The sequence below is a fragment of the Drosophila erecta genome, unplaced genomic scaffold, assembly GCF_003286155.1.
Source record: "Drosophila erecta strain 14021-0224.00,06,07 unplaced genomic scaffold, DereRS2 tig00000092-arrow-pilon, whole genome shotgun sequence".
In the NCBI taxonomy this organism is placed as follows: domain Eukaryota; kingdom Metazoa; phylum Arthropoda; class Insecta; order Diptera; family Drosophilidae; genus Drosophila; species Drosophila erecta.
Window position 1 is genome coordinate 9,852,632 of NW_020825207.1, and position 21,215 is coordinate 9,873,846.

The 21,215-nt window shown below is 43.5% G+C and overlaps 8 protein-coding genes across 13 annotated transcripts; 2 read left to right on the forward strand and 6 right to left on the reverse strand.

Annotated features, from left to right (window-relative positions):
* Positions 1-406: 406 nt before the first annotated feature.
* LOC6548000 lies at positions 407-3,124 on the reverse strand. Of its 2 annotated transcripts, none has more exons than XM_026980741.1 (4): positions 2,990-3,124; positions 1,522-2,930; positions 809-1,196; positions 407-754 (listed from the first exon to the last, which is right to left on the reverse strand). In XM_026980741.1, exons 3-4 carry the CDS (start codon positions 1,138-1,140, stop codon positions 544-546), a joined length of 543 nt encoding a protein of 180 aa, XP_026836542.1. In that variant the 5' UTR covers positions 1,141-1,196; positions 1,522-2,930; positions 2,990-3,124; the 3' UTR covers positions 407-543. The 2 variants fall into 2 exon arrangements, with proteins under 2 accessions (XP_026836542.1, XP_001975279.2); XM_001975243.3 differs by having other exon boundaries at positions 809-1,219.
* LOC6547999 (CAAX prenyl protease 1 homolog) lies at positions 1,659-3,123 on the reverse strand. Its single transcript, XM_001975242.3, has 2 exons — positions 2,990-3,123; positions 1,659-2,930 (listed from the first exon to the last, which is right to left on the reverse strand). Exons 1-2 carry the CDS (start codon positions 3,098-3,100, stop codon positions 1,674-1,676), a joined length of 1,368 nt encoding a protein of 455 aa, XP_001975278.1. The 5' UTR covers positions 3,101-3,123; the 3' UTR covers positions 1,659-1,673.
* A 15-nt stretch (positions 3,125-3,139) lies between the features above and the next one.
* LOC6547998 (CAAX prenyl protease 1 homolog) lies at positions 3,140-4,712 on the reverse strand. The gene is made up of 2 exons (XM_001975241.3): positions 4,513-4,712; positions 3,140-4,459 (listed from the first exon to the last, which is right to left on the reverse strand). Exons 1-2 carry the CDS (start codon positions 4,612-4,614, stop codon positions 3,218-3,220), a joined length of 1,344 nt encoding a protein of 447 aa, XP_001975277.1. The 5' UTR covers positions 4,615-4,712; the 3' UTR covers positions 3,140-3,217.
* Positions 4,713-4,789: 77 nt separating this feature from the next.
* Positions 4,790-6,461, reverse strand: LOC6547997 (CAAX prenyl protease 1 homolog). The gene is made up of 2 exons (XM_001975240.3): positions 6,260-6,461; positions 4,790-6,136 (listed from the first exon to the last, which is right to left on the reverse strand). Exons 1-2 carry the CDS (start codon positions 6,350-6,352, stop codon positions 4,874-4,876), a joined length of 1,356 nt encoding a protein of 451 aa, XP_001975276.1. The 5' UTR covers positions 6,353-6,461; the 3' UTR covers positions 4,790-4,873.
* Positions 6,447-8,094, forward strand: LOC6547996 (probable asparagine--tRNA ligase, mitochondrial). Its single transcript, XM_001975239.3, has 3 exons — positions 6,447-6,611; positions 6,671-6,878; positions 6,942-8,094. Exons 1-3 carry the CDS (start codon positions 6,522-6,524, stop codon positions 8,024-8,026), a joined length of 1,383 nt encoding a protein of 460 aa, XP_001975275.1. The 5' UTR covers positions 6,447-6,521; the 3' UTR covers positions 8,027-8,094.
* Positions 8,047-9,737, reverse strand: LOC6548168 (nuclear inhibitor of protein phosphatase 1). Its single transcript, XM_001975238.3, has 5 exons — positions 9,571-9,737; positions 9,294-9,508; positions 9,022-9,236; positions 8,382-8,964; positions 8,047-8,324 (listed from the first exon to the last, which is right to left on the reverse strand). The coding sequence occupies exons 1-5, from the start codon at positions 9,597-9,599 to the stop codon at positions 8,203-8,205; spliced, it is 1,164 nt and encodes a 387-aa protein (XP_001975274.1). The 5' UTR covers positions 9,600-9,737; the 3' UTR covers positions 8,047-8,202.
* Positions 9,738-9,955: 218 nt separating this feature from the next.
* LOC26526822 (phosphatidylinositol 4,5-bisphosphate 5-phosphatase A) lies at positions 9,956-12,252 on the forward strand. 3 transcript variants are annotated; one of them, XM_015157379.2, is made up of 3 exons: positions 9,956-11,066; positions 11,547-11,816; positions 11,891-12,252. In XM_015157379.2, exons 1-3 carry the CDS (start codon positions 10,320-10,322, stop codon positions 11,918-11,920), a joined length of 1,047 nt encoding a protein of 348 aa, XP_015012865.1. In that variant the 5' UTR covers positions 9,956-10,319; the 3' UTR covers positions 11,921-12,252. The 3 variants fall into 3 exon arrangements, with proteins under 3 accessions (XP_015012865.1, XP_015012864.1, XP_015012863.1); XM_015157378.2 differs by having other exon boundaries at positions 12,035-12,252; XM_015157377.2 differs by having other exon boundaries at positions 11,547-12,252.
* A 174-nt stretch (positions 12,253-12,426) lies between these two features.
* Positions 12,427-20,798, reverse strand: LOC6548167 (EH domain-binding protein 1). Of its 3 annotated transcripts, XM_026980740.1 has the most exons (14): positions 20,530-20,798; positions 19,794-20,047; positions 18,610-18,817; positions 18,367-18,548; positions 18,106-18,302; positions 16,736-17,558; positions 16,397-16,599; positions 15,943-16,337; positions 15,675-15,764; positions 15,047-15,319; positions 14,802-14,922; positions 13,620-13,716; positions 13,357-13,545; positions 12,427-13,298 (listed from the first exon to the last, which is right to left on the reverse strand). In XM_026980740.1, exons 2-14 carry the CDS (start codon positions 19,895-19,897, stop codon positions 13,217-13,219), a joined length of 2,964 nt encoding a protein of 987 aa, XP_026836541.1. In that variant the 5' UTR covers positions 19,898-20,047; positions 20,530-20,798; the 3' UTR covers positions 12,427-13,216. The 3 variants fall into 3 exon arrangements, with proteins under 3 accessions (XP_026836541.1, XP_026836540.1, XP_015012275.1); XM_026980739.1 differs by lacking the exon at positions 15,675-15,764 and having other exon boundaries at positions 14,244-14,922; positions 20,534-20,798; XM_015156789.2 differs by lacking the exon at positions 15,675-15,764 and having other exon boundaries at positions 14,244-14,922.
* Between the last annotated feature and the right edge of the window lie 417 nt (positions 20,799-21,215).

A 21,215-nucleotide genomic window follows, 5' to 3' on the forward strand; every position in this document is an offset into this window, starting at 1 on the left:
TTCTTTCAAGGTGCTATAGCTATATATATTATGACTTGTTTCGATACATATTCCCTTCCCAAGCTGTTACCATTGTATTTTTTCGAAACCGAACTAACTAAAAAAACTAACAATTAATGACTTAAGCTTTAAAACCAAGACAACTTGTTCCAATCCTGAAACGGTCTTTACCCAAGGATTCATTTTTAGAGCCAAGGTTATGAAATATATCGATTCCATCGCCTTTAAAAATGAAACCCTGAGTACAGACGACATGCAACAAAATGCCAACTTATCATATAAATATACTAATTACGATACAACTCTATATGATAACATACTTATGCTAATCCTAAGATATTGTTCAAAACCACATGCATGTAAAGCTTCGAACGGACTTTCTCTATATGAAACAAGATACAAAATATCGAATATCTAAATGGATATATGTCTAATACTATGGAAATACAACAGAAATGTTTTAATAAAATAAATACAATACAATCTATGCAGACATCAAGGGGTCAGCACTCCAATCGCAGTCTTTGGCATTCCTATAATTTTCTATTCATACAGGCGCTTGTATCTCCGGTTGCGCTTCTCCTGGAGCTCTAGAAGATCATTCAGTTTCTTCAGCATACCAGTGGCACCAAACACTTTCTCGGTTAACGCGGCTAAGGGAGAAGAACAATCCTTCACAGAATTGTCCTGTTCCAGTTCCGGGTCAACGAGACAGTTGACATTGTCCATCGTTTTCTTGATTCGCGAACAGAAGCTGAGGTGGAACTTTTTAGCTAAATGATAAAAACATTAGTTATAAGCTAGTTACCACTTGGCATCCTTCATTCTATTACTGATGATGAGCTGCCAGGCCATGCAATTTTGCAAGTGCCAGGAACAAAAGCAAGAGCTTAGAGTTTCCGTGAAGGGATCCTTCCACTCCTTGATAACCGCACACTGAGCTGGAGGAAATCTCACCTTCTCCACCAGCCAAGTGTGCCAGATAATCGTCTTCCTGTCCTGGAAACCCACTGCACCCCAACTCTCGTTCAACTGCATAGAATCCAGACGCTTGATTCCGAAATGTCGCTCCATAAAAGAGGCTGCCTCCTTTTCAGAATCATGGGTATGCGGTTTGTCTATTGGCCCCAATTCCATCATTCCATTTTGGAAGTTCAGCCACGTGGGATTTGCGTAGAAGGATCGTGTTGTGGCATCTGCATAGGTAAGAAAGGTTTCGCTAATGGATTTTATTTTGGTGAGTACTGAATTGGGAACTTATTAATTCTGTCTTCTAGATATATGCAGTCTAATCTTTTCATTTCTAACCAAGTTAATATATTCTGTATTTAATTGTATACTTTAGAATTTGTTCAAAGGTGGTTGCTTAACAGTATTCTGGTAACATTTAAAAATAAATTAAAAATAAACTAAACATTCTTTGCAAAAGAGAAAGAAGGCGAAGGATTCCATCAGAGCTTGAAAACTTCAGTTGAACGATCCTCCATCCTAGTTCCCTCCATTAACATTTGCAGAACTCACCCACTGTCGATGCTGACCACCAATTTGGCAATAGTTCCACAGCGGGGCGCAGCAATTTGTGTTCGAGTCATGGTAACACGGTCAATTTTACAGGATATCTCGAAAAACATACAAAATCAAATGGATTTATAGGGCGGGGACTACTGAGATTATTAGGACCAGGCATTCATGGCCCTCCCATCCAGTTTTTGCTGATAGGCCAGTCTCTCAAGAATCGTGGGATGGGTGTGATGCCAGCGAGCATAGCACTGGTCGTAGACCGGAAAACTCATGTGATCCGCATAGATCTTGACCAGAGCCATCCTCAGTTGAATGGAGTATCCCATGCGATGGGCAAATTTATCGGCGGCATATTCAAAGCGACGCAGATTCCACAACATCAGGACATTCGCTAACGTGAGATAAGGAGTCAGGGCAAATCTCAGGACAATGATGAATCCCACAATGATGGGCATTACGCCGGGTGCGAAGCCCACTGCCATGTACAGCTGCGGGGAGTGGAAGAACAATCCAAAGAGTCCCATGGTGAGAAAAAAGTGAATCTTCATGATGATCGTGGCCTTGTAGAAATGTCCGTGCTTCCAGTGACCCAACTCGTGGCACACCACGCCCGCCACCTGCATGTTGGTCAGACCTCTGCCCACCTCATAGGGATGGATCTCATTGGCTTCCTTGCCCTTGTTCAGTAGCAAGGTGTCAAAAATCACAATTCTTTTTAGACAGCAGCTTCCGTAAAAATAGGCATTACTATACTGCATGGTCCGGGTCTTAATGATAAACACCCGATTCATGGGAAAGCCAACCACATCGCAAACCCGCTTCACCTCCATATAGAGGGCAGTGCCCTCTGGGAGAACCACCTGTCGTCCAATGCACGGAATGCAGCAGTAGGGCAAAAAGAATACCAGCAACAGGGTGAACACAGCCCAGAAGAGCCAGAACCAGAGGAAGAAGTAGTAGCCAATGAGCTGTACGCTGAACACAATGGCCGCCGCCAACGGGAGCAGGACGAGCTGGCTCAGGAGAACGGACAGTGCGCCAATACAGCAGTAGAGGTACCACGGAAACTTGCCCGACATCCCATATCGCAGCTCCAGCAGGCACTTGTCATAGATCAGCACCGGCAGGAACCTAATACAGATGTAAATGGTCAGGTAGAACACAAAGATCAAGGTGATCCAGATCTCTTGGGAGGTAAATTTCTGTAGAGTCATCGCTGACAGTTTCCAGAGGAAGGGATAGAAACCCAATATCAGCTCACAAAGCGTAATAATCAAGTCGATGAGGTACTTCCATAGCTGCAACTCCGTTTTATGCAGCTCGTAGATGCGGGCCCGGTGGTAAATCTCCGGCGGAATGATACCTCTCAGCTCCTCGGGCACCATTATCGAATTCAGGCACACCAATTGCTGAGGAAAGAGATCCGCAATTAGTTCTTAATCGGCAGAGCAACCAATCCACTACTTACCTGCCTCTTGGTGAGTATCATCTCCCATATCCGGTCAACTAACACGATCAGACATAACACCACCAGCACTATGACTGGATCTACTTTCGGCCAAGTATCGTAGAATGCCATCAAAACTTATCATGTTCCCCCAACAAACAATGTTTACTTATTGTAAATTGTACATATATCTATATTACCCAAGACGGATAACTCAATCAGCAGCTACTATGTTTTAAAGTATATCGCCTAACGTCGATATTCTTCCAGACGACTCAACCGATCCAGCATAGTGGGATGCGTATGATTCCAGCTGGAGTAGCAAGAATCCGAAACGGGGAATGCCAAATTATCCGCATATAATTTGAGCAGAGCTTGACGAAGTTCTCCTCCATATCCGAGCCGGTAAGCAAACTTATCCGCCTGGTACTCAAAGCAACGCGTCATGCTCAGCATACTGAAGTTGGCCAGTGTCATGTATGGAGTCAATACAAAGCCGAAGATGATTAAGCATCCTATGACTATAGGCTCGAGACCGGGAGCGAATCCCACCGCCTGGTAGATGGGTCCATGGTCAAAAAAAAGCGCGAACAGCATGATAGTCAGTATGAGATGGACTTGAAATGCAAGAATTGCCTTGTAAAAATGTCCATTCCTCCAATGGCCCAGTTCATGGGCCACCACAGCAATCACCTGAGGATCCGCCAGTCCCCTACCCAGCTCCTCTGGCGACAACTGGGAGAGATCCGCTTTGCCCCTATTCAGCAGCAATGTATCGAAAATCACAATTCTCTTCAGGCAGCAGCATCCGTAGAAGAAGGCATTACTTCCCGTGTTAGGGTCATGCACACGGATAATGCGCACCTGGCTCATGGGAAAGCCCACTTGTCGCGTAACGTACTCCAGTTGAGTGCGCAAATTCGAGTTTTCCAGGGGCACACGTTGGCCCACAAAAGGATCGATCAAAAATGGAATTAACAGGAGTATGATCATCGTCAGGATCAGCGATTGAAAGTACAAGCCCAGAGGTGCATAGGAGCCCAAGCCGATAAACATGTACACCAGGGCGACCACCACCACAGTGGTAACCGCCACTCCCACAATCAGGTCAACGACAAAGTGACAGATGCGGGACCACCACGGTGGCTTCGGCCTGGGTTGTAAGCTTTTGATGCAACAATGCTCGTAGATCATGGCCGGCAAGCTTTTTAGCCAGAAATAAAGGCTCAGGAGAAGGACGAAGATCACGGATACGCAAGCCTCGTGCTCCATCCACTTGGCCAGGGTGCACTTCTCAGCCACTCCATACAGCCAGGCATAGAACCCGAAGTATAGCTCCAGAGCACCCATTATAACCGCCGAAAGCAGGGTGTGGACAATGGTGAACCAGCCCTTGTGAATCTTGTAGACGCGCATTTTATCGTAGAGGTCCTGTGGTAGATATGGGCTGATAACATTCGGTACTTGATGCGTTTTGTAAGCCACTTGTATCTGAAAGAGCAATTAAATCCAAAATATACTCAAAAGATATTTTCATCACTTACGTCCCGCAGCAGCAGATATATGGCCCATAGATTGTCCAGAACCAAGAGAGCTATGATTATGTAGAGTATTCTTACTGGATCATCCCAGAAATTTGTCGACATGTTGGGTTCCTCTGACAACGCCTTGATATGTTAGGCATATTTTTTCAATTTTGAAGCTCCGTTAGGAAATCATTTTCGAATCATTTGGTCTAGGCTCTGACGGACGGATTTTTAACTACTAGCTTACATGTTTTGCTTTTTAGCAATACACTTTTCCACATTGAAAAATCTGAAATCTGTTGGAGTCCCCTTACTTTATTTTGTGTACGTTAAATCAAGGGAACAACGTGAACTTTGGTCTTTCATGATGTGAGCGGTCTTAGTTAAGTTTCTTCTCTTCCCTCAGCTCCTTGAGGCGATTCAGGCGCTGGAGTAGCGTCGGATGTGAGTGGTTCCATGTCGAGTACAGCCAATCGTAAACGGGAAAGCCAAGGTTGTCAACGTTCAGTTTAATGAGGGCCTGACCCAACTGATCAGCAAAACCCAGCTTGAAAGCGAACTCATCAGCCTGGTACTCGAATCGTCGCGACAAAATCGTCATGGCGAAGTTCATGAGAGCATTGTACGGAGCCAGCACGTAGGTAAAGACGATTAGCAAGCCGACCAGAATGGGACGAGTACCAGGTTGGAATCCCATGGCCACGTAGAATGGTGGATACTTGAAGACATTTCCGAAGACCAAGAACATCAGAAAGAGGTGAATCTGCATGATAATGATGTTCTTGGTGACGTGTCCCAGTTTCCAGTGTCCAAGCTCGTGACCCAAAACAGCCAGCACCTCCTCGTCGGTGCAACCTTTCCCCTTTTCTTCCTCTGCCAATTCGGAGTCGTCCGGTTTACCTTTGTTTAGCAGCAGCGTGTCGAAGAGCACAATCCTCTTCGAGTTCCAGAGACCATAGAAGTAGGCATTGCTGTGCGAGGAGCGCTTGGATCCCTCCACCACGAAGAGCTTAGTGAGGGGGAACTTGAGCGAAGCGGCCAGATCCTCAATAGATTGCCTCAGAGCACCCTTCTCCAGCGGAGTATACTTGTCGAACAGGGGAGCAATGAAAATCGGATACAAAGTGAGTAGAACCAGCGAGATAACGCCTGTGAATATCCACAGCCAGATGAAGAAGTTGTCGCCGCCGCGCTGAACGATAAAGATAATAGCCGCTGTGATGGGAATCATGAGGACCTGGGTGACTAGGAAGCCTTTGAGCTGATCCCAGGCGAAAAACCTCGCTGTTTGTTTGTTGAAGCCATGAGTCTCCTCCAGCACGAATATCTTGTAGATCTTGAAGGGCAGTCCTTTGAAAGTGCTCAATATATTCGATATAAGCACAAAGACGCAGCTGACGATGATCTCGTTCTTGGAGTCCCATTGCAGGTGATCCACCACCTGGACAGACAACTGCCAGAGCACAGCGATAAGTCCGATATACAGCTCCATGCAAAGCAGCCCCACATCCATAACAACAGCTTTGAAGATGCCGAATTTCTCCTGGTCCAGACCATATTTCCGCGCCTTATGGAACGTCTCCTCGCCCATGTGTGACGTCAGTTCGGCCGGCACCTTCAGTGCAGTTCGGTACACATTCACCTGGTGGCGACGGAAGGGTAAATCATTTAAGGGGGAATTTAACATTTGGCACTCTAAATTTATCATTCGCATTGATAAAATTCCTCGCCTGGCTAGATCATGCCGGCACTTCGGAGAACTCACCTGCCGCAGCGATATATAGATCTCCAGCGCATTCTCGATAACTACCAGAAACAAAATGCTCAGCAGCACGGTGTCTGCGTCCAATGAAGACATTTTTAAATGCTATTTCATTAAAAAACTAATAAAACTGGAATTTTACTTTACAAGCGCTAGTGACGAATTGTTAGTGTGACCGTCGTGTGGCATTTTAAATATATCAAAGCAATAGCAATTCGAACGATGTGGCAGCGCTGCCTGCAACAGAATCAAAATAAGAATAAAGATGTTATTCTTGAGACGGTTTTATAGTAAATCCGGACGGATAGCTCAAATATTTAAGACTAATAAGCCAGGCGACTCTTTGGCAATACAGGTACGCTCCATGAATAAAAAATTCAACTCCGTTTATGTACAATTCACACATGTAAAAAGGGATGGATCAAAAATGTTCGCCGGTTGAAGAATAACACATTCCTGGACATCAATGATGGTTCCTCGAGCTGTCGATTCCAGGTGGTAGTGCCCCGGACTCCGGAAAACCAGCACTTATCTCCAGGCAGCGTCATTGCCGCGGTCGGTAAAATTCAAGTAGCTCCAAATGGTAGCTTTGAGTTGCATGCGAATCAGGTGGAAATGTTGGGTAACTATGTATGTTTGACAACAAGACGAAGGAATCTTTTAATGCTTTACCTCCATTCCCCAGCGGAAGGTCGATTGCAGGAAGGTTATCCCTTCAGTCCCAAACAGAAACATCCACCGGAATATGTACGTGAGCATCTACATCTTCGATCCCGCGTGGATTTTGTGGCCGCCCAAATGAGAGTCAGACACAAAGCACAAAAAGCCATTCACGACTACATGGATGAGCAGAATTTCGTGCAAATAAACACTCCTCTGCTGACAACCAATGATTGCGAGGGAGCAGGAGAAGTTTTCCGGGTACAACCGGACTCCGAAAATCTGCTCAAGCAAATGAACAGACCGAATATACCCGTGGAACAGAGCTACTTCGACGGCAAGGTATTCCTCACCGTCTCTGGTCAACTGCACCTAGAGGCCATGACATACGGTCTAGGCAACACATATACCCTCTCACCAGCCTTTCGGGCGGAGAACTCGAAGTCTCCGTTGCATTTAGCCGAGTTCTATATGTTTGAAGCGGAGCTGGCCCATTTAGAGGAGCTGGAGAAGTTAGCGAAGTTCATTGAACAAATGCTGAAATCTGTAACAAACCGTTTGCTAGAAACTAGTGCCGAGGACCTAAGTTTCTGTCAAAAGAATTCAAGCTCAGTCTCCGATCTGCCTTGGCTGCAAGTTCCGTGGACGATAATAAGCTACGATGATGCCCTACAAGTACTGCAGGAAAATAAGGACAGTCTAAAGACGCCCATAAGTCTGACCGAAGGTTTCTCCAAGGACCAAGAACTTTTTTTAGTGGCCCACTGTGGTGCTCCCGTATTCATTGTGGATTGGCCAGCTGAGCAAAAACCTTTTTACATGAAAGTATCGCGTACAAATCCCAATCGAGTTCATGCCCTAGATCTGCTGATGCCAGCTGTTGGAGAATTATGCGGCGGAAGCCTGCGTGAATGCGATCCTTCTATATTAAGATCCCACCCGCAACTGCCAAAGGATCTGGAATGGTACGTTGACTTGCGAAAGTACGGAGGAATTCCAACTGGAGGATTTGGAATGGGCTTTGAGCGTTACTTGCAGCTTGTCACGGGTGTGAAAAACATACGAGATGTAATACCCTTTCCCAGGTATCCACACAGCTGCAAGATGTGATCAGTTAAAGATGTAAAATGTTTTGGTTTACTCATGTTGAAAGTGTAATAAACAAATATTACTCCAGAGTGTGTTTTCAATCATACGCTTCAGGAATTCGTAGGTGGAATCTTAATTATTTTGCTACGAACATAATTATTGGTGGCCTGCCAAGTCTCAAATTAGCTAATAAGCCTTTACAGCTGTCCTAGCATGGGCTTGCGACCTGGCCATGCTTCCTTGGCGTATTTCTTTTTCTGTGGGCACAGAGCGTCGCCCTCGCCACTGGAGTCATGCGGATCCTCTCCATAGCGACGAACTAAAATGGTATATACAATCAGAGAGTTTACGAAAGAATTGCCGCGAATACTATTACCGTTTGCATTAGCAACTGCCAACTTTTGGGCCAGGGTCGATGAGGGCTCCACAGCCTCATCATAGACTGGCAGCACTTCAGGGGCGGGATTCGGGAGCAGTAGGCCGAGCTTGGATCCAATGGTCAATGGGGAGATGGGCTCTAGGTCACCCTTGGCTTGCGTTTCGGCCGGTAGTCCTTGATATAGGGAATTAGTAGGCGAGTGAAGCACCGCATTGGGCGGAGGCATGTCCCTGTGCAGCTGCTGCTGGTGCTTCATGTCAACTAGGCTCTGCTGGAACATTTGGTGCACATGGGCGGCATTGGCACTGGACAAACTGCTGTTACCCGAATGGATGCCCATATGGTTGACGTCGAAGCGAGCCCTCTTGGCGGGCACCACAGTGGTTTGTACCAAGTTCCTGAAGCGACCCACATTGGGATCTACGTCCTCAGGATTGATGACTATCTCCTCATCGTTAAAAGTGATATTTCGGATGCGACGTCCCTGTTTCAAGGCGTTTTGCTTTCGCATATTGGTATCATCATCGATGCCCAGCATTGAGATGCGCCGGTTGTGTGCCGTGTTATATTCTGTGAGATTCTGAAATGTAATAAATGGTTAGTTAACATCGTAGCTTTTTCCCTTGACCCAACGCACATCAAGCTCCGTTTGGCTTTCGGGCAGGCCCAGGAGAGCTCCATCGCTGGTTTCACTAAGCGGCAGGTCTTCCATGATGTTGCTGTGGTGACCAGATGGTCGTTCCCTCAGTATGTAATTCCGGGTAGAAGCCCCAAAATGGAAGGTGCTATTAATCTGCAGCTGGGTGGGCTTGTGCGGCTCCAATCTGAGGGTTCCAATGAAGGTGCCGTGGGCTGTGGAGTAAAGTAAATTGATAAGTCTACTCGGAACCCCTGACATCTAGCACCTACTGGACCCCAGATCCACGAGGTAAGCTATGTTGAGGTGCTTGTGGTAAACGAATGCCGAGTGGACCCGCGAACAGGAAGCGTGGTCTATGCAGAAGTCGTTCATCTGACTGTTGCGACCAAAGAGATAACACCTCTTCTCGTCCACCATTAGTTTTTGAACCAGTTTGTCGTCCTTCAGCACATCCAGATGCAAGCCAGTGGGCGGTTTACCGGCCCTAAAATAAATCAAATCCTATGTGAATTTGAAGCAGAGCCGTGGCTGAATTTGATAACGAACCAACTCGGTATGTCGTAGCTGCTAGCCATGAGATTAATGTAACTTAAGTCGTGCGGAACGTCAGTTTAAACAAAAAGTGTTTATTTTTATGAAAAATCCTTAGCCACCAATGTGTACACATCAAAACTGAAGTGCTGGCGATAGTATCGGTCAATGGTGATAGCCCAATAAATTACAAAAGTGGTATTCCCTTATTCAAAGTTTTTATAGGCACGTTAAGTACAGTACAATTATTATGTTACACACACATGTAACAGATAACGTGACATCAATTGAATTAGGATTCAATTTTTGACTAAAATAACATTTTAAGAGTACTTCATGGTATACTATATACAATATATATAAAGTTCAACACTACCGATGTTCCCGATAGGTTCCAGAGCTTTGTACTATCGAGATACCACAAAGATTTTAGCGCCCCCTATTGTATATTTAAATAGTTGTGCTGCGGTCACACTAGCTAACGCAACGGGCGGACAAATAAACATAAATAACGACAACTGAGAATTCTATAAATAATATAGGCAACTAGCACTACTTAATTCAATTAAAGCGGCTTAAAAAATTAGTGCTGAAGAATTAACGATTACATAAATGAAAGTTGCGTGTGCAAACAGGCCCCTCGCTTTTTTTGCTGATGCTGTCAAATCCGTAAACCTGTTTTGGATGCCCGTGAACTCATCAACAGCCACCTTGTGACGTTCCAAGCAACAAGTATTATTCATAGATAATTAGAAGACGGAAAAATGGTTACGGCCACTGCGATTGCGGATCTGTGCATCTTCCTTTTGACCTGGAACGTGGGCACTCACTCGCCGCGAAATCAGGATCTGAACTCTCTCTTGTCCCTCAATGGCACCACCACCTGTCCGGATAACCAGCTGCCCGACATCTATGTGATCGGATTCCAGGAGGTGAGCACCACACCACAGGTGCTAAAGATCTTCCATGACGATCCGTGGGTGCTGAAGATCGCGGACTCCCTGCACAAACAGCAGTTCGTAAAGGTGGACTCGAAGCAGCTGCAGGGAATTCTTATAACCATGTTCGCACAGCACAAGCACATACCGCACATGAAAGAAATCGAGACAGAAGCCACACGCACGGGACTAGGAGGGCTCTGGGGCAACAAGGGTGCCGTGAGCATTCGACTTTCCCTCTACGGAACAGGCGTCGCATTCGTCTGCTCCCATCTGGCGGCCCATGATGAGAAGCTGAAGGAGCGCATCGAGGACTATCACCAAATTGTGGACAATCACAAGTACAATGCCCAGGGATATCGTCGGATATTCGACCACGACTTTGTCTTTTGGTTTGGCGATCTCAACTTCCGTCTCTCCGGGGACATGTCCGCATGGGATATCCGCACGGATGTGGACAACCAGCGATACGCTGAACTGCTCAAGCTGGACCAGTTGAATTTGCTGCGGGAGAAGGGCAACGCCTTCAGCTTGCTGGAGGAGCAGCTGCCTAACTTTGCGCCCACCTTTAAGATATTAATCTAATATACAATCTGTTTATCTCTACAGTCAATGTTTGCCTTGAACTTTCTTATCTTAAGTTACATAATATAAGGGTAGGGTAGCGAACTAAATTTTAATTAATTTTATCTGCACTTGAATTTTCTATTTCTGTTTATGGCACTTCCGTTCCCAAATTAATTTATGGTAGAATTTTTGTCATATTTTGGACATTTTTTTTCGCAAAAAAAATTGCAATATATTTTCTTAAACTGTATTTTTGTGCCATGTTAAAACAAACAGTTCGTCCATTAGGGAATTCACAAATCCGCAGTATTGTTGGGGAATCCCCTTAAGAGTACTCAACATGTTTTTGTCTGTCAATCACTTAAGTCAGCTCCACAGACTTCACGAAAAAACCCAGTCCAACTAATTTATTAGCCAATAAGGCGAATGTAATTAATTCGGTTTATCCATAGCACCCATATAATGTTCATTTGATTTTCATCGCAGTTCGAGGAAGGCACTAATGATTACAACTTGAAGCGACGACCAGCATGGTGCGATAGGATTTTGCATCGCGTGCAGAGCAACATTTATCCGGGCATTACACTGAGTGCCAACCAGCTGTCCTATCAGTCCCACATGGATTACAGTCTCTCCGACCACAAGCCCGTATCAGCCACATTCAACTACAAGGTCGAGACTGCCAACCGAACCTACACCGACGAGGAACTCCACGAAATGACGCACGGATCTGCCTCATCTCCCGCTACGCCAAATGTTAGTCTAACCTTTGCTTTTGTTGTGCTCGTAGCTGTGTCCTATACTCAACTTTGATTTCGCTTCTTTTGTAGTTATTTAACGCTGAACTAGAGCAATGGTAGCACCGTCATGACGTCACATACATATTTGTACACTTAAACTTTTAAATCTCTTTGCATGCTTTTATGTAGATATACCTAATACAGTTGTAGAGTAATTAAAAGACTTCCTTTCAGAGGGAACCAGAGAAAGGAAAATAATGTCAAGTACAATGTGATGAAATCTCTGCTAATTTAGCAATCATTAAAGCAATTCTCAAGTGATCCAAGGAATCATTGCAGCTTCCAAGTATATATCACTCAATTAAGATATTATTTTAACGATTGATTGTATTAAGCAAATGTATTTTTGTACATTAACCTGTTGATCGAATAAAAAAACTATTACCTCTCGATGTGACTAATCTTTTTTGTTACTGAGTCAATTGAAATGATATTCTGTTAAATATTTGTATTGAAAAACCTGTTACATAAAATAAATAAACATAATGCACCTCGATATGACGCATTTTTGTTTTGTTAATGGACTGTCTTTCCTAGGAAACCACAGATAAGACTTCTTAGAATGGTTATTGGGTTTATTCGATGCTGATGACAAACACCAGCATTTTGGTTTATTTTTATTAGCTATTAATGTTCCTTGGGTCGAACAGTTCTTTATACATTCGCTTGGGCAAAGTAAATTAAAATGTATATTATATAAGTATATAAGCCACCTTTAAATTATGATTAAAGCGCTTTGCTTAACTTAGAGCAAATGTACGGGTCTAAATAAGGTATGGTAAGATAGGTTTTTGTATATGTAAGTGTAATTCATAAATATATAAGTGTACGTGTATTTTTGGATGAAGCGTTTCTAGTTATGTGGGATAAATGCTAAAGTAAAACTATCGTAAAGTTGCCTCCTCAATTCCCTATCTCACATCGTTATTGCGTTCAGGATTTACGTTAGGAGTGGTTCAGATGGCACAACAACAAAACATGAAACAAGGTTACCACCATTAAATTTAATGTAATACCAATAGCTGATTATCGTAATTAGGTGTATAAACGTGTGCTTGTCTTTTTACTTAGTTCACTAACGGACGTTTTGTTCTTATTTCTTGAATTGTTTTGCTTAAATACAAAAGCAATTTGTTGTGTTTCACAGTATACCTTTTTTTTAAATAACCATACCAAGTGGTCCAAGTATTTGTTGTCGTTGGATATAACGATTGCATAAGAAGCGACATCGAACCACAAAAACCACACGACCTTATCGCGTGTCACTGAACATAGTCGTTATCTAACTAGTTACATAGATAAGATTGAGTGTGTGTAAGTAAGTAATCTCCAGTCAGGTTTGGTTAATTTCGATTTCTATTGAAGAACACATTTGTCTTTTTCAGCACTGATGTCCACGTGCTCCAGTTTTCTCGCGATCTCCTGGTCGTCTTCGATCCTAATAGAGTGCGAGGGTTAACTTCATATTTTAATGATGGGAATAGGGCTTTACTTACGCTATCTCTTGGTTGTGCAAATGCTGAACCAACTGGTCACGCTTGTCGACAATCGTCATCAGTTCCTCTAGCAGCAACCGCTCCTTTTCCCGCTGAACTTCCGTCTTGCGCCAATCTTCCACAGACTGCGCCGCGCGGAGCTCCTGATTAAGCATTGTATACTTTCGCTCCAAATCTTTTTCTTGTTCGCTGAAGGGCAAATAAATTAATAAGAACCAAAGCTGATAGTAATTTTATATATGTATATACTCGTATATACTTACAGTATATTTAGCTGCATCTGTCGTCGGAGGAGTGCGTTCTTCTTGTTGACCAGCGTAAACCATTGCGATAGCAGTTGCTCCTCTGTCTCCTCGGTTTCTGTGGAATGTTATAATGACTGGTTATAAAAGGCAACGATAGGGTTTTTCTTTGTAAAACACTACGATTAATTAAAGCCTGCCTGTTCTGGTTATACTACTCAAAGGTCGCAACCATACTAGGCTACATAAAAACAATTTTGAAAAAGGTAAAACCAGAACAGGCGCTTCGTGCTTTGTTTTGTTCTAAGGCGTCCTTTGGCGGTTTCAAAAGCTGCTGCAGAGTGAGGACTCTGTGATTAGTGAGCGTTATATCATCGGGGCTGTTAGAACCAAGTCCGAACATAGTTAGACACAATTTAACGGTTGCCCGTCAAGTTAAGAAGCAAACACAGACATTAATTGGAACAAACAAACGGCACAAAGAATGAGCGAGTGGATGCGGTTGAAAGAGGCGAGCGAGCGAGCAGGCGGAAGATCTGGGCGATCGGCCGCGCAGTCAGGCGGTGAGGCGTGGCAGTGCTTTGGCAAAAGCAATTAGCAGGGCAGCTCAATGAATCAGGCATGATAGGATGGGCCGCACTTTACCACAATGACTGGGACTGTGACATAAATGGGAGCGCCGCTCCCGCCGCTGACGGCGTCGCCTGTGGCGATCCTGCTGCCGCCGCAAGGAGGCCGCACGACCGGTGGCCGCCAGCGCCAGGACCTCGTCATCATCGCTGCACGCGGGCAGATTATCACAGGAAGACTGCTGCGAGGAGAGCGCCGACGGGGAACTGTCTAGCATGTGGGTGTAGGGCACAACATGATGCACATGATGCGGGCGCAGATGAGCGGGCGTGTTCATGGTCGATGGATGGTTCTTGTTCACATTCACAAAACACGAATGGGAGCGCGGCCGGGGGCGCAGCCGCGTGTGCAACTCGTCGCCGGAGTTGCAGACACTATCGCTGGACGAATCCCTGTCATCGTCCTCGCTGCATGCCCCGCTTCGACCGCCACCACTACCGGCACCTCCACCAAAAAGGCTCTCGTCATCCGAGTCGAGCAGCTTAATGCGTATCACATCACCACCACCAATACTATTTCGGATTAGCCTAAGGAAGGGGTTGCTGTTTCTAGCGCCACCTCGACGATTATTACTTGGATTGCCGCCCATTACGGCGCGCAGCTTGGCCTCCAAATTGCTGGCCTTCTGGTCGATAGCCTCCTGCTCCCGCTCGAGGGCCTCCAGCTCGGAATCGATGTAGGACAGCTTGTCACCCTGAGAACATTGAGAAAAAGACTTCAATTAGTTAATAATGTCAATCAAGATGAAAGACCAAGTGGACACATCACACATCAAAAGGTAGCTATTTTCTTTGACTAATTAAACCATTTAAGCTTACCCTCTTCTCGTGCTTTGGTGAGACGCGGTCCACGATTGCGTTGAAGGACTGTAGAACCTTCGGATCACTTAACCTATGACTAGGACTGCCTGGCTCCTTGTGCTCCAGCTTTTTCACATGCTCCGCGTAGAATTCCTCGGCTCCGTTGTGGATCGGCGAGATGGTGCGCTCCAGCTTGGGCCTGGTTGGACTCTCGATGGAGCCACCGCTCTTCACACGAGTCTCCAGGATAAGGCGACGAGCCTGCTCCCGCAGACGCTGCTGCCTCTCCTCCTGTCAGGGCAAAGACATTGAAAGAACTAAGTGAGGATTTACACAAGACACCACCTTCAGTATGACAAAGTTAAATAGCTAAAAAAATTATCAAAGGTTTTCTTAGGAATTGAAATAAAATCTGTTTAGATCACTTTACGAGGGCAATATGTACACAAGTTTCAAGCTTAACAAAATTATACATATAGAAGTAATGTTCTAAACAGGAAATACTTAAAAATGTTTCAAAAACGCAATTAAACTTTCTGTGTACTCGAATTCTTAAAATTAATACAATATATTAAAATAAGAAGACATGCTAGAGATAAGCTGCGCTTCGTGCGGCGAACTGCGGCTTTAGCATGAAGCTACTTACGTCGTTCGCGTCGCTGGTTTTGTTAAGCTTTCGCTTTTCCATCATCAGCTTGGCTTTTTCGCTCATCAGCTTGTGGCGCGTTAAAATTCGCTACAAATCAAACCAAAAATAAGCCAAATCAAGAAAAGCAAATACATATATACAGAACTGAAAAGGTCTAGGTAATAAAGTGCAAAGTAGATAAATAAATAAATCGCTAAAGCCAAAGCAACAACTCAATGGATAACTTCAACTCAACGAGGCAACTCTGATGCTGGCTTTTACTCACACTGGCTGCCTGGGGATCGATGGTGGTTATGGAGCTGTTCTCCTTGCCACCCGGTTGTGCCACTTTATCCAGCGATTCATCCTGCGGCGGCGGTGTCTGACAGCTGAGCATGGGCGACTGATTTGCATGCTGCGATGCGTTGATAGAGTTCTTGTCCTTCGTGGGCGACAGCACCTTGTCCAGAATATTCTTCGAGTTGTACAAAATCAGATTCTTCACATCCTTTTTGCTTGTGGGAGATAGTTGCTCCGATTTATTTGAACCATTTATCTCCTCATCGAATGAGTTTTGATGCAGCAGCAACGACTTGGGGTGCGAAAAGTTAATACGACTCTGCGACAAATTGTCCGACTTGTAATCTCCAATAACGTAGCTCGATTCGTCTGCCGTTGAACCTAAAAGAGTGTTTGCATGTTAATTATATTTTAATGACTATTTTTTAGAGCTTCCTCACCGATTTGCTCAATTTTTAGCTGCTTGCCGGTGAAGTGCGCCCGCAACTGATGCAAATAAGTCATCACGGCCAACTTGTCCGGTACTGTTAGCATATTCATGTCGCGCGGCTCGATTACACGAGGTATTCCTAATGATTCCGCCGCATCGAAGCCAATCCGACAGTTGCCGACAACGTCATGGGCGCTCAGCTTGGACATGTCACTAAGAAATTAAATGCATTTATTAGTTTATTCAATTTCCGTTATTTTAACCTGTAGTTGGAATTGGATTTGTAATAAATCAGTTGATTGTAAATAAAGTGTTCGATAAGAAATTCAACGTAATCATGACCACTCACATGAGCTCCGGCACAAAATGATGAATAATAGCGCAGAAGGCCATGCCGTTGCGCCAGCTGGTCGTCAGGTTGGTAACCTTAACATTGGGGTAGTCTTTGGTAACTTCTTTGCACCACTCCAGCAGATCCTGCCCGGGCGTGTTCTCCTTCAGCACGATCTTCTCCACCGGCTTGAGGCTGTTGTTCAACGAGCCAGAGGTACTAAAACCCGATCCAATCGATTCGCTTATCACAGATGCGGGTGCGGGTGCGGGTTCAGGTGTCGGCGAGGGTTCGTAGCTCTTCTTTAAGTTTAGGGGCTGCAGTTCAGGGCGCTTGGCACTCGGAACCACCACGGATGAGGCATCCTTACTGGACTGGCTTTCTTCTTTGGGCTTTTCCTTAGTGGTGCTGTTGTCGCCGATGGTCTTGGTGGTATCCTCTTTGACACTTTCCACCCTTAAGTCCTGCTCATCCTCCTTCTCAGGGAGGAACAGGGCCCTCTTCTTCTTTGGCTTCACATTATCCTTGTTAATGTTGGGTTCGAGTGGCGTTGAGGTGACCATTTTGTCAAAGGTCTCGTTAGTTTTAGACCTCAATGCTTCCGCCGGTGTCTGCTGTGGCTGCTTAACTTCATCTGGTGACTTTATTGGCGTTTTGTTCACCAAATGCTGCAATCCATTCGGCGTTTTCAAAGACTCTTCAGCACCACTAGAACCACCGGATGCAGCTGTGGGCAAGTCTAACTTGTTAGCAGCTTCCCGCTTGCCGTCGGCTTCTAGTTCAAAATGCAAGTGATTAAATGACTCGGCCAACGGAGTTGGATCTTCAGATAACGAGGGTACTACATAATGACAAACAAAAAGAAAACGAAAAATAAAGGAAATTTACATTTAACAATTTACGCACAAATTACAAGTTGCAGGAAACCATTCAAGATACGTGGTGTGATGAAGATGTTTTGGGATATAGAAAGGAAATAATTTCGTTTTCAGTCAGAGAGAAATGTCTGTACAAAGAATCTAAAGCTAGGATGCTATAATTAGAATCAATCAATTTGTTGTTTTGGAGAATGTGGAATTTTGATTTGTGTGGATTAGATCATGCATCATCTAGTGTACATATATGGCATCCATAAGATGCGTAATTTCGCAGCTCTGTATCTTATCTATAGATAAGAAAACATTTACAAGGTATATAACATACTTAACCAAAGTACCTTACATAACGGAGACAGAGCTTCAAAATACTTTAACTCCCTGTTCCTTATGTTCAGCACTCAATATACATAATAGATACAGTCTAGTCCATTTTTACATACTAACAGATACAAATACTTGAATTTTAGCACATAAAACTTCGTTTGTAAGTCATAGAAATAGAATTCTTACCACTTTGAGGCGTGGCCACATCAATGCAGCCATTTAGGCTAGTTGTCATATGCTCCAATTGCTGGGTAAAGTCATTAAAATTGTCCGTAATTTCACTAAAGCCATCTAGATCGGGAATATCCTCCAAATCATCCAAAGGCGCCACATCATTATTGTTCACGGACATCATGGAGACAACGCTCTGCATGTCCTCATCTCTGAAATAGAATTTTAGTACTGAATCACCATTCTCAGTTAATATTTCAAGGGCAGTGGACTTACGTAGCCTTGCCTTCTCGCAAAAATACACAGCTAATCGTGAGTTCCAAACTGGCTGCCGTAATTTTCTTCGAAGCTGGCTTAAGTGTCAATGTAAAGCTCTGCTGAGTGGATTCTATGCTGGCATACTTTCTCATATTGATGCTGGCATTGGCCAGCACACGTTTCTTGCCCATTGGAGTGACCTAATGAAAGGTAACGCCAATTACTGGTAACTTTATATACCAATGTCATTATTTAACCCACATCTTCGATGACGAACGTCCAGTCCTTGTCCTCTAGCTCATGTGTACGGGGATCCTTAAATAGGGTGACCGATATGGTGTGATTGTCGGGCACTGGCCAGGATATATTGCCCACCAGGGGGTTCATCATGTCCGGCTCCCATGGCAAAGGAGCACTGGCCACTCGTCTAGATCTCCTGGTCCAAACGATAGAGAGGTTCGACGGCCGCCTGAAATTGGCCATCACATGATTATTAACCATTTCATGCCAAATTGGTTTACCAAAGTTCTTTCAACTCTATTCAAAGAACACACTCGGCGTTTTTGTTCATGAATTTTATATACAAGATGAATAACAATTTCTGGTCACCGGATGCGACGACATTATATGCATATGTGGGTTCTTCAGTTGATAAATGTATGCAATGAATGTTTATTAAACAAAAGTCTGTGCAACACATTTCATGTCAACAGGAAAAGTTGGGGTCATTTGTAAATATAAAGATATGGAATGTGAATGGAGTACATGTATATTAAAACATTCCCATTCAGTATTTGATAATTTATTCGGCAAAACCCCCATTTTTTTATTTGCATGACTAATTCCTGTCGGCAATTCAAATAATCTATATAATTAGTTGCTCAATGATATGATCTCAAATATGTACTTACTACTGCATTAGCTTACGATAAATAAAGATGCAGATGAATAAAGTTCAAGCTAAGTGCTTATCTTCAAGAAACAAGTCAATCATGCAAACATATATTTTAAAAACATTTATAAAACATTCATTGTATAAGTGTTTGTTTATCAAGTTCTTTGAATGTGATAAGAAATATTATTACTTCAATAAGTGAGATAATGCAGTAGTACTACACATCTTTTGCGCATAAAAAATATATTCATTAATAATAGTATACGCAAATAATATATATGCAAGATAAGGCAAATATATAAGAAACGCGGAGTCATCTTAAAATATTGTATTAATGAAAGTTGTATTTTTAAATTAGATTTGAACAGAAATAAGAGATATTGATTTCAATGATACAAACAACACTAATGGAAATCTTTAAACAAGATACATTTTCTCCAGAAACCTGCTATTACCCCTCAAGTTGAAAGGCACTTAAGACCGCCCACACCGACACGCCCACTTGAACCGACTCCCGATGAACTAATCCACTTTCATATGGGGCACTTACCACTTGGCGGTGGTTTCCAGATGCAGATCGTGGTACGATGCGGTGAACTGGAATTTGGCGGCTCGCTTAAAATTGCGCTGCAATCGCTTCCATACGCTGGCCATTTTAGCGGGTGTGGATCGTAGGGTACTTTAATTGGGATTTCTTCGGGGGTGTTGGGGTTTGTATAAAAATTAGACCCGTTTCGATCGTCGTTGCCTTGTTGTTTCACTAATTTATTGTGTCATGTTTACCAGCTAACTTCTGCAGGCGATCTAGATTCGGAATGAAATGCAATATAGACGCCTGGTTATATGCTATAAATTTCTGGGTCAGATTACAAGGTTCATTCATAAAAACAAACAAAAAAACGAAGCGAATGCACACGGCAGGTGTAAAAAGGTTTACTCTTTCAAAATGGAAAGTTAAAGTGTGCAAGGCGGAAAACATTATTTTGTAAATTTAATTTTGAATTTTACTGCTTTGTTGTCTGCAAAAACACTCAAAAAACACACGCACACACACACGCGCGCTCACGGTTCTTGTGTTGTATTTGTTTTTCTTTTTCGCTGTTTTGTGACCTTTAGTTGTCACTTTGCCTTTGTCTTTCTTGAATTTCTTATAAATACTCGAGATTTACAGCTTATTGCTAGTTTTGTTTTTATCTATTAATGTTCCCACGAGCGTGTGTATGTGTGTTTGCGTCTCACTGGCAAATATTTTAGCGAAATTTGTATACATAGATGGCTAGACGTACATACAAATACATAAATAGCACCATTATGACGTCACTTTTGTTTTGGTCTCCAATTTCGTTTCAAGGTCCTTCGATTTTGGGACACTGTACGCCGAACATTTGCGCGTTTATTACGAGCACTCGCTGCCGTTTAGTTTTTATCACATCACAGCGAATAATTTAATTCACACCGATTTACACTTCGATCCGATTTTTTTTACTGTCGCGAGCAGAATGAGTAGAGATGGCCTAACTGCAATAACATGCCCCAGACTATCGATACACCAAACATATGCGCTTGTTGTTTCTATCGATGAGGTAATATCGATTGTTTTTGTCAGTTTAAAAAATGTATAAATCGACCAAAATTTAAAGCTTTTTCTTGGTCGTTGCATTTTTAATTCCATTTGTGAAATAACTTTAAAAGCAAATATTTTTATATTCAAAAAAAAACGATACAAACAGCAGCTTAAGATCAACAGAGTACCCTTATTTGTATTAATCCGAAAGGTTCGAAACTCGGCTGTCAATTATCACAGACTCGACCCATTCTACATATGTAAATAAAACATCTAACCGCTCTTAGTCCGAAAACTACAGCTTTCTCTCCATTTTCAATTAAGTAGCTCATTTTGAATTTGTTTTAAACGCAATTCGATAAATTTTATTTATAATTAAATCATGGATTCGTTAACATTAATTACAAT

Bases quoted from the DNA above. Each gene is read 5' to 3' on its own strand.
- LOC6548000 (XM_001975243.3), bottom strand. From the start codon at position 1,631: ATGTTTTTCGAGATATCCTGTAAAATTGACCGTGTTACCATGACTCGA. The intron at 1,220-1,521 runs GTGAGTTCTGCA...AAAATCCATTAG, and splicing joins GTGGTCAGCATCGACAGTGG to CGAAACCTTTCTTACCTATG. The intron at 755-808 runs GTAACTAGCTTA...GTTCCACCTCAG, and splicing joins AGAATGAAGGATGCCAAGTG to CTTCTGTTCGCGAATCAAGA.
- LOC6547999 (XM_001975242.3), bottom strand. From the start codon at position 3,100: ATGGCATTCTACGATACTTGGCCGAAAGTAGATCCAGTCATAGTGCTG. The intron at 2,931-2,989 runs GTAAGTAGTGGA...CTCTTTCCTCAG, and splicing joins TGATACTCACCAAGAGGCAG to CAATTGGTGTGCCTGAATTC.
- LOC6547998 (XM_001975241.3), bottom strand. From the start codon at position 4,614: ATGTCGACAAATTTCTGGGATGATCCAGTAAGAATACTCTACATAATC. The intron at 4,460-4,512 runs GTAAGTGATGAA...TTGCTCTTTCAG, and splicing joins TATATCTGCTGCTGCGGGAC to ATACAAGTGGCTTACAAAAC.
- LOC6547997 (XM_001975240.3), bottom strand. From the start codon at position 6,352: ATGTCTTCATTGGACGCAGACACCGTGCTGCTGAGCATTTTGTTTCTG. The intron at 6,137-6,259 runs GTGAGTTCTCCG...CGTCGCCACCAG, and splicing joins TCTATATATCGCTGCGGCAG to GTGAATGTGTACCGAACTGC.
- LOC6547996 (XM_001975239.3), top strand. From the start codon at position 6,522: ATGTTATTCTTGAGACGGTTTTATAGTAAATCCGGACGGATAGCTCAA. The intron at 6,612-6,670 runs GTACGCTCCATG...ACATGTAAAAAG, and splicing joins GCGACTCTTTGGCAATACAG to GGATGGATCAAAAATGTTCG. The intron at 6,879-6,941 runs GTAACTATGTAT...TCCATTCCCCAG, and splicing joins GAATCAGGTGGAAATGTTGG to CGGAAGGTCGATTGCAGGAA.
- LOC6548168 (XM_001975238.3), bottom strand. From the start codon at position 9,599: ATGGCTAGCAGCTACGACATACCGAGTTG. The intron at 9,237-9,293 runs GTAGGTGCTAGA...TTTACTCCACAG, and splicing joins CCTCGTGGATCTGGGGTCCA to CCCACGGCACCTTCATTGGA. The intron at 8,325-8,381 runs GTAATAGTATTC...ATACCATTTTAG, and splicing joins GGCAGTTGCTAATGCAAACG to TTCGTCGCTATGGAGAGGAT.
- LOC26526822 (XM_015157377.2), top strand. From the start codon at position 10,320: ATGGTTACGGCCACTGCGATTGCGGATCTGTGCATCTTCCTTTTGACC. The intron at 11,067-11,546 runs ATATTAATCTAA...TTTTCATCGCAG, and splicing joins ACTTTGCGCCCACCTTTAAG to TTCGAGGAAGGCACTAATGA.
- LOC6548167 (XM_026980739.1), bottom strand. From the start codon at position 19,897: ATGGCCAGCGTATGGAAGCGATTGCAGCGCAATTTTAAGCGAGCCGCC. The intron at 18,818-19,793 runs GTAAGTGCCCCA...GGCCAATTTCAG, and splicing joins CTGGAAACCACCGCCAAGTG to GCGGCCGTCGAACCTCTCTA. The intron at 13,717-14,243 runs GTAAAGTGCGGC...AACATTCCACAG, and splicing joins TCACAGTCCCAGTCATTGTG to AAACCGAGGAGACAGAGGAG.